At 46.2% G+C, this 10,128-nt stretch overlaps 2 protein-coding genes across 2 annotated transcripts in view; one reads left to right on the top strand and one right to left on the bottom strand.

Annotated features, from left to right (window-relative positions):
* Window positions 1–3,787: 3,787 nt before the first annotated feature.
* Window positions 3,788–6,166, top strand: LOC133129526 (probable methyltransferase-like protein 24). Its single transcript, XM_061243685.1, has one exon. The coding sequence runs from the start codon at window positions 4,082–4,084 to the stop codon at window positions 4,379–4,381; it is 300 nt and encodes a 99-aa protein (XP_061099669.1). The 5' UTR covers window positions 3,788–4,081; the 3' UTR covers window positions 4,382–6,166.
* Window positions 6,167–10,031: 3,865 nt separating this feature from the next.
* cdc40 (cell division cycle 40 homolog (S. cerevisiae)) overlaps window positions 10,032–10,128 on the bottom strand; it is a 39,307-nt gene continuing 39,210 nt past the window's right edge. The window contains exon 15 of the mRNA XM_061241593.1: window positions 10,032–10,128. This exon is cut by the window's right edge and continues 806 nt beyond it. The gene's annotated coding sequence lies outside the window, so the exon portion shown is untranslated.

Below are 10,128 nucleotides of genomic sequence, written 5' to 3'. Positions count from 1 at the left end.
TCAATCGCCATCTGACAGGCGTGGAAAGTTAAGTGGTTCAGTATGGGCTCAGCTCATAAGCACTCGGTCTTAATCACAATCATATACCGTGTGTGTGTGTGTGTGTGTGTGTGTGTGTGTGCATGAGCGTGAATGCAAGTATGTGTGTGTGTGTGTGTGTGTGTGTGTGTTCATGACCGTGAGTGTGAATGCGTTTGTGTGTGTGTGTGTGTGTGTGTGTGTGCAAGTGTGTGCATGAGCGTGAATGCAAGTGTGTGTGTGTGTGTTCATGACCGTGAGTGTGAATGCGTTTGTGTGTGTGTGTGTGAGTATATGTGTGTGTGCGTGAATGCAAGTGTGTGCAAGAGCGTGAATGCAAGTGTGTGTGTGTGTGTGTGTGTGTGTGTGTGTGCATGAGCGAGCAAGCAAGTGTGTGTGCATGCATATTTCGGTGTCTGTTATACATGTATGCATACACAGCTCTGACCCTTTATCATCTTGGTGGTTATCTCCGAACCACAGCTGTGTCTATAATGGTGGGGTGCAGCGTTTGAATTCGGTGACCCCGACATCGACCGAACCCCTGCGCCTCACAGTGTAGTATCCAGGGACTGCGGTTTAATTCCCCGCCCAGATGAGAAACACAGACACAATAGAACCGCTTGGATACGAGGATCAAAAGGACGACAATACTCTCGAACCCCTGCCAGACCACTGCAGGCACGTGCATAATTGAGACCATAACACTCATCCCAAACCAGCTGGCCTAGTTTGCCCGCTCCCCCTCTCCCTCTCTCTTTCTGTATTTGAGATGGCCTCTCTCCATCGCTCACACACACAAGCTCTGGGGAAGTGTGTTTGTTCTCATCCCTCCTGTTCTGATTTAGCTTTTTGTTTGTCGCGGGTTTGTTATGAAGACGGAGATCTCCATCGCGCTCCTCCCAGCAGTCGATGTCGGAGCCATATGGCGGCCATTACCGAGAAAGACGGCGGCGTACCCGGTTGTTTTTTCCCAGAAGCCTCCTGGATGCTCTCTCCGTGGCGGTGCAGGAATTTAGGACGTCGCTTTAAGCCAAGCTGCAGAACAAACACACTATAAAACACCTGCCTTTCATTTCAACCCACGCCAAGCAACTAACACGCTTTCTGGAGTGGGGCAAACACCCTCTATTGACCGATGGATTTCAGAGGTATCGCCTTGCCGTATTAATCTTCATAATGATATTTCAACCGAATAGAAGGGAACAGAAGAAGCCACGTTCAGGCGGGGGTTTTTCATATTACTGGGTCGGTTTCACGCTACAGGTGTGTAGAGGTGTTTTAAGTCACTCCACAGGCATCTGCTGAAGGCAGCTTAACCCCGCTCTTTAGGAATCTCTTCAAATCATCACTAGAGATCTTAATATCTCATCTTTTAAATTTGCTGACTAGGCTTGGTATTAAAATCTTTAAAAGCCAAACACACACCATTAAGCCCATTGTCCTTATCAGAACTCCTGTAGAAGTTAAAAGCGTCTTGCTCAGACCCACTCCATTTCAAACTATTCAGTAAATTGTACAGTGCGAGATGCTTGGCTTGGTTTCAGGCGTTGGTGAATAGAGGGTGGGTGGACTTCAGTTCTCCTCTGAAGATCACACTATCTTCATTATTTCTAGCATTATGTGAGTTCGACACTCAAATATGTCATGTGTGCAGTAAACGAACACGGTGGACATTGATTCTTTGGCTGAAGTACGTTCCGGAATCAAATAATACAGCTGCACTACGTAGCTCATATTGTGTCAAGTAAGGGGCCGACATAGCTCAGGAGGTAAGGGTCTGGCAGTCGGAGGGTTGCCGGTTTGATTCCTGCCCTGGCTGTGTTGAAGTGTCCCTGAGCAAGACACCTAACCCCCAATTGTTCCTGACGAGCTGGTTGGTACCTTGCATGGCAGCCAATCGCTGTTGGTGTGTGAGAGTATGTCTGTGAATGGGTGAATGAGAAGCATCAATTGCACAGCGCTTTGGACAAAGGTGCGATAGAAATGTCAGCCATTTATCATTAAGGTTCCATTTTAGCATTCCTGGGACCGTATGCAGTTCCCCACACTCCCTTCCTTTCTACACACTGACGTCTAGCATTTTATTGTCATCCAGTTACTGTCAATCAGTGCCACCTGCTCCTGTAATAGCATGTTAATGAATAATGAAGGTCAGAAAGAAGATGAAATAATCCTTCAAAAACAGATTCTGCCGACAGTGATACTTCCTGTAATAGTCACTTTGACTGCCTACTCACCTTTACATCTTCAGTAAAATATATACTTAGTCTGTTATGTATAGAAGTCATTGAGCTATTGAGCTACACTAAATAAATGCAGTCATTGTATTATAAAAGGTCTCTGTATACTGTCACAGTATAATAACTATGTTATTAACGATTTATAATGGCTGACGTTAGTTAATAAACAGGTAGTAACAAAGTAGTAAATGGGTAATAACATTGGTAGAACTAGTTATTACACGAGAGCTATCGGGGAAGATGACAAAAAAAAACTATTCAGAACTAAGCCAGAAATTAACAGGAGTATTTTGATTAAACGTTTTTAACGGGTAATTTCACTTTCAAATTAGGAAACGTACCACTTATTTACACTCATTTCTACTGCTTGCTAATACATTCAAAACACTGAACACATTTCATTGGATTCATAGAAATGAGTCTCTTTTAAATAGGGCCTTGTCTTAAGACAGGGCTTTTTATGAAATAAATAAATATATAAATAATAAGTATCTCTCAACACAGGCTACTTTGAAACGAACGACACAACCCGGCCGTGCTCGGCGGGAGGAGCACACCTGAGGGTAATTAGTCTGACACACTGGCACAGCTGCGGCTGGCTGGATCGTTCAGGCGCAGAAATCACAGAAATTTGGGCCGTGTTCCCGGGCTAGAACCGGTTCTAACCAGCTCAATGACATACAGTACGACCCGATGCAAGCCAGTCACAGCCAGTCAGACCGCAACATTATTTTGGGGGGGTGAAAGGATGCAGAATGCAGTAAGAGTGACTGGTGTATAGAAGAATATGATTATTAACATTATTGAACCCAGAGGGGTGATCTGCCCTCTGCATTGGACCCATCCTAGTTACATAGGAGCTGTGGGCGGCCACCATGCAGCACATGGGGAGCAATGTCAGATCAAGGGGCCAACAGATCTTATCGTGGCTACACCGAAGCTTGAACCACCAACCTTCCGGGTCTCAGTCACATACCTTAGCCACTATGCTACATGCTGCCCTAGATGCATTGATGCATAGATGTTTGTTCAGACGTGGGACATGGTTTAAGGTAATATATTAAAATCAGGGGATTGTCCAGCTTAGTGTAATCAACTCTAAGTTGCTTTGGATAAAAGTGTCAGCTAAATTACCTGTAATGTAATGTAAACCTCATGTATAAAAAAGCAGTTTGTTCATGTTTGTTAGACTGCAGTCACAAAACTGCAGAGGCCTTGACATGAAACTATATTCACTGTGGGAGACTGTGCTCACACACACACACACACACACACACACACACACACACACACACACACAATTTTAATCCTCTATTGAACCGGGGGTGATCCATTGAGAATGTGTTGTCGTTTTCAAGGATGCCCTGGAAGAAATGGCAGAAAGATTGGCTGCAAGTGGGGAGGGGAGAGAGGGAGAGAGGGAGAGAACAGGGAGCAGTTTATGGGAAGGGAAATAAAGGTATGAAAAGGGCCTAAAACAAATACAAATGCTTGTCACTGGGGCGGTACCCTGTAGGTACATAAAATTGTTCCCCTAAGCCAGCCATATATAATGAATTTGTACCTTTTTTGCTTGGAAAACAGACTCATTTTTACCCAAAGAGAACATTACTGTACTTTCAGGGTACATTTGGGAAATTTGATCCTTGAAAAAACTAAAATGTACCTCCACAGTGACTTCATTTGTGTGTGTGAGTGCTCAAGAGCCCAACGGCAGGGTTCGTTTTTCATTTTCGGGGCTGTCTGCGTGCACTCTCACTCACCCCCCCCCTCGCCCCTCTCTCTCCTCCCCGGCGCAGATCGACGTGCTGAAGGCCGACATGGAGAGCGCGGAGTGGAAGATTCTGGAGAACCTGGTCCTGGAGGACGTGCTGGGCGAGATCGGGCAGCTGCTGCTGCAGGTGCACCTGCACTGGCCCGGGTTCGAGGTGGGCGGGGACGACAGCACCGTGGTGCGCTACTGGTACAGCCTGCTGAGGGAGCTGCAGCGACATCACTTCCTGCTCTTCTACAGCCACTGTGATGTCACAAAGCCCCGCCTCTTCCTGCACAAGAACCTCTTCAACGCCAGCAGCACCTACACTCTGGGCTGGGTCAACACCCAGTGGAAGCCCCAGTAGGGACTGGTGCATGCTGGGAGATGTAGTCCAACCAGGCTGCCCGGAGGACAATCAATGGGGAAACTATTGCGAGTGACTACGATATTTAAAAATTCATCGTGGGACACATTTTTTTTTTTGCTCCTCAAGGACTGCATGAGCAGGGAAGAAAATAAGTCAAATTAATTCGACACCGAGTGTGTTCCGTTCCCCGAGCATTCTGGGCGACGTAGTCTAAACAGGCCGCTCAGAGGCGATCGATAGGAAGCAATTACAGGCATTTGTCCTCCAGGCACTACAGTAACTTTTAATATTGATCCCGGCACACATTCGTCATCAAGTATGCATGAGCAGCGAAGAGAAGTGAAATTAATTCGACACCGAGTGCGTACTGTGCCTCGAGCATGCTGGCCGATGTAGTCCAAGCAGGCTGGTCACAGAGGTGGCCAATCGGAAGGGATGGTGTTACTGGGCTGCAGGCTCTATAATATTTTTCGTATATTGATCAGGGTACACATTCTTCAGGTATGCATGAACGTGTGAATATAGTACATGCTCCATCATCCCCAGCTAGAGACTTTCAATTTCATTTTTCTCCGAAATTTAATCAACATGAATATATAATGGTCTTCTCCACTCGGTCGGTCAAGATTTTCTTGGGGGAGGGGTAAGGTATTTACGGTGTCGCCCTGGTGCTCCCTGCGTCCTATCTTGGTCTGAACTGTTTCGAGAGGACAAAGGAAAATCATTTTAGACTCTCCAGCTAGCCTAGCCTGCAGGTCTGTGGACTGTGGGAGGGAACCGGAGTCCCTAGAGCAGGTGTCAGTAGCCCTGGTCCTGGAGACTGGTTTCCACCGTCACTCAGCACTTAAGTGATCAATGAACGATTAACACAGTTAACTCGCCTCACCTTGTTCCTTGGGTTTGGATCGACTGTTAAGGCGAAAACAGAAACGGACTCACCCTGCGGCTCTCCGGGACCAGGGTTGCCACTAGGAGGAGGACACGGGGAACACGCAAACACCACGGCCGGGATTCGAACCCGGGACCTTCTCGCAGAGGCTACAGTGCTCTCCACCCCACCACCGTGCCACCCATGGAGGGAGAGCAAAACTAAAGAGAAGCCGAATCGTCCATCTTCTCCTCCGAGAGACGTGAAGGCTGAACTTGATGAAAAATTAAATTGAGAAAACTTGCCAAGTCAGAGACCGTTTTAATCATCCTTTTCTCACACCCCACACCGCCCCCCGCCCCCCTCTCCACCCACCGTTTCCGAGGTGGCGTTTTTTTAACTACTGTGTAGTTAGAAGGTATTGTCAAATGTATTAAATTTAATCACCGGCTTTGCTTTCCTTCCCTTTGGAAATCATCGATCCCAAACAAATATGTACAGTTCTGTCGGTCTCATTAAAGCACGTTTTTAAAATGGAGGAATTAAGATGTTCATTACAGAACTGAAGCTGCCGGTGCTGGTTAATCATGAGAAGCAGAACCGGCTTTGCCTCGGAGATATGGAGAGATGGAGAGATAGAGCCAGCAGCCCCCCCCCCCCCCCCTCCCTCCCTCCCCCCACCAATCTTAGCCCAAGCATTTCTAAATATCAAGAGCTACCGATCTTCTGTTACTTTAGAGGATTAACAAAGTAAATATTTTCAGAGATCCAATGTTTCATTAAAAAAGAGACCTTTGATGTTGAATGGAATTTGGGTGTGGGTTGGTGGGGGGGGTATAATAAGTTAAGAGACTTATTGTACTTGGGATTTGTTACTGTTTCTATGAAAGGTCAACAAACTGAGCACATTAATAAAAAATGAAGCACATTTTTGTGTGTCCACGTGTGTGTGTGAGCCTGTGTGTGCGTGTCTGTGTGTGCTCATATGTGCATGGTGTGTGTGTGTGTGTGTGTGTGCATTCATGTCCGTGCGTGTGTGTGATGTGTGTGCATGTTCATGAGTGTGTGTGTGTGTGTGTGTGATGTGTGTGCATGTTCATGAGTGCATGCAAGTGTGTGTGTGTGTGTGATGTGTGTGCATGTTCATGAGTGCATGCGAGTGTGTGTATGCGTGTGTCCGTGCATGAGATTGTGTGAGTGTCTCCTCCTGGCACAGGAATCCATCCTCCCCCACATTCCAGCGCTGACGCTGGGCAGGGCTGACGGCACACAGACCCTCTACACCACAGCTCTGGGGGGGCAGCGCTCTCTACGCCCCTAAAGAGGCCTTACACCCCGATTCCACCATCAATCTCCCCAAGAAATCCACTACACTCTCTCTACACCATCAATCTCCCCAAGAAATCCACTACACTCTCTCTACACCATCAATCTCCCCAAGAAATCCACTACTCTCTCTACACCCCGATTTCACCATCAATCTCCCCAAGAAATCCACTACTCTCTCTACACCCCGATTTCACCATCAATCTCCCCAATAAATCCACTACACTCTCTCTACACCCCGATTTCACCATCAATCTCCCCAATAAATCCACTACACTCTCTCTACACGCCGATTTCACCATCAATCTCCCCAAGAAATCCACTACGCTCTCTCTACACCCCGATTTCACCATCAATCTCCCCAATAAATCCACTACACTCTCTCTACACCCCGATTCCACCATCAATCTCCCCAATAAATCCACTACACTCTCTCTACACGCCGATTTCACCATCAATCTCCCCAATAAATCCACTACGCTCTCTCTACACCCCGATTTCACCATCAATCTCCCCAATAAATCCACTACACTCTCTCTACACCATCAATCTCCCCAAGAAATCCACTACACTCTCTCTACACCCTGATTTCACCATCAATCTCCCCAATAAATCCACTACACTCTCTCTACACCATCAATCTCCCCAATAAATCCACTACACTCTCTCTACACCCCGATTTCACCATCAATCTCCCCAAGAAATCCACTACACTCTCTCTACACCCCGATTTCACCATCAATCTCCCCAAGAAATCCATGACACTCTCTCTACACCCCGATTTCACCATCAATCTCCCCAATAAATCCACTACACTCTCTCTACACCCCGATTTCACCATCAATCTCCCCAAGAAATCCACTACGCTCTCTCTACACCCCGATTTCACCATCAATCTCCCCAAGAAATCCACTACGCTCTCTCTACACCCCGATTTCACCATCAATCTCCCCAATAAATCCACTACGCTCTCTCTACACCCCGATTTCACCATCAATCTCCCCAAGAAATCCACTACACTCTCTCTACACCCCGATTTCACCATCAATCTCCCCAATAAATCCACGACACTCTCTCTACACCCCGATTTCACCATCAATCTCCCCAATAAATCCACTACACTCTCTCTACACCCCGATTTCACCATCAATCTCCCCAATAAATCCACTACACTCTCTCTACACCCCGATTTCACCATCAATCTCCCCAATAAATCCACTACACTCTCTCTACACCCCGATTTCACCATCAATCTCCCCAAGAAATCCACTACAATCTCTCTACACCCCGATTTCACCATCAATCTCCCCAAGAAATCCACTACACTCTCTCTACACCATCAATCTCCCCAAGAAATCCACTACTCTCTCTACACCCCGATTTCACCATCAATCTCCCCAAGAAATCCACTACACTCTCTCTACACCCAATTTCACCATCAATCTCCCCAAGAAATCCACTACACTCTCTCTATACCCGATTTCACCATCAATCTCCCCAAGAAATCCACTACACTCTCTCTACACCCGATTTCACCATCAATCTCCCCAAGAAATCCACTACACTCTCTCTACACCCCGATTTCACCATCAATCTCCCCAAGAAATCCACTACGCTCTCTCTACACCCCGATTTCACCATCAATCTCCCCAATAAATCCACTACGCTCTCTCTACACCCCGATTTCACCATCAATCTCCCCAAGAAATCCACTACGCGCTCTCTACACCCTGATTTCGCAATTAATCTCCCCAAGAAATCCACTACACTCTCTCTACACCGTTTTCACCATCAATCTCCCCAAGAAATCCACTACGCTCTCTCTACACCCGATTTCATAATCAATCTCCCCAAGAAATCCACTATGCTCTCTCTACACCCCGATTTCACCATCAATCTCCCCAATAAATCCACTACACTCTCTCTATACCCGATTTCACCATCAATCTCCCCAAGAAATCCACTACACTCTCTCCCCCCTGATTTCACCATCAATCTCTCCAAGAAATCCACTACACTCTCTCCCCCCTGATTTCACCATCAATCTCCGCAAGAACTCCACTACACTCTCTCTACACCCCGATTTCACCAACAATCTCCCCAAGAAATCCACTACGCTCTCTCTACACCCCGATTTCACCATCAATCTCCCCAATAAATCCACTACACTCTCTCTACACCCCGATTTCACCATCAATCTCCCCAAGAAATCCACTACACTCTCTCTACACCCCGATTTCACCATCAATCTCCCCAAGAAATCCACTATGCTCTCTCTACACCCCGATTTCACCATCAATCTCCCCAATAAATCCACTATACTCTCTCTACACCCCGATTTCACCATCAATCTCCCCAAGAAATCCACTACACTCTCTCTACACCCGATTTCACCATCAATCTCCCCAAGAAATCCACTACACTCTCTCTACACCCGATTTCACCATCAATCTCCCCAAGAAATCCACTACACTCTCTCTACACCCCGATTTCACCATCAATCTCCCCAAGAAATCCACTACACTCTCTCTACACCCCGATTTCACCATCAATCTCCCCAAGAAATCCACTGTGCTCTCTCTACACCCCGATTTCACCATTAATCTCCCAGAGGAAACCTACGCCATTTCACAGCGTTCTGGACACAGCAGAGCACTAATCTGCATGATGGCGTCAGTATAAAGGATTTAAGGTTTTATTCCCTCAAGACACACTGCAGGGCTGGGAACCTTATGTAATCCACTGCCTGGGAGGGAGCTATGCTAATACAGAACGTACTCACAATGTTACCGATATGTTTTCTTAATGTGACAACATTGCCACAACATAACGGCAACATTGTGAGAACGCTTTGTGTTAGCTGGAAGCCTGCCAGGGAGCAGGGTTTAACCACTAGAGGAAGCAATATATGGCAATATGTTGTCAATTTGTTGATGTTAAGGAGAACTATATATTTTCACGGCAATGCCATTTTAAAATATATGCATATTTATCATGCAAAAAATGAATGCTGCAACCCCCTATGTATTGACCCATATATTGCAAACATGTGGATGTTTAGGAAAACACTATATTTCATAGCAATGTTTTTTAAAATATATATTTATAGTACAAAAATGAATGCAGCAACCATAAATGTACGTGGCCATATATTGAAATATTTTTAAATCTCTCCGGGCATTCCTAATGCATGTAATTTAAACATACTGCAGAATATTCCCTCTCCTCTCACCAGCAGCTGAATTAACAACGCTCTCCATTACAGCTGCTGTGGCTTCACCGTTAACACAGAGACCCAGACCAAGATTCACAAAATGGCCGTTCCCAAAAAAGGCGTTTTGACTGCAAATATACAAAATTTTATTTTCACAGAGGACATTATCTTTAAAAAAAAGGGAAAAAAATTACAACAGTTACAATCACGGGGGGGGGGGGGGGGGTTGCAGGTGTTGGTTACGGATCGCGACCGCACAAATTTATTAAAACAGAAATAACCTCTTTCCTCCCCACCCGCCCGGTGCCCTTGCCGTAAATAAAACGGGACCTGGCT

This window comes from Conger conger, chromosome 5 (genome assembly GCF_963514075.1).
Source record: "Conger conger chromosome 5, fConCon1.1, whole genome shotgun sequence".
NCBI classification, from domain to species: domain Eukaryota; kingdom Metazoa; phylum Chordata; class Actinopteri; order Anguilliformes; family Congridae; genus Conger; species Conger conger.
Note: the sequence above shows the minus strand (reverse complement) of the source record. Positions and strands in the feature narration are given on the sequence as shown.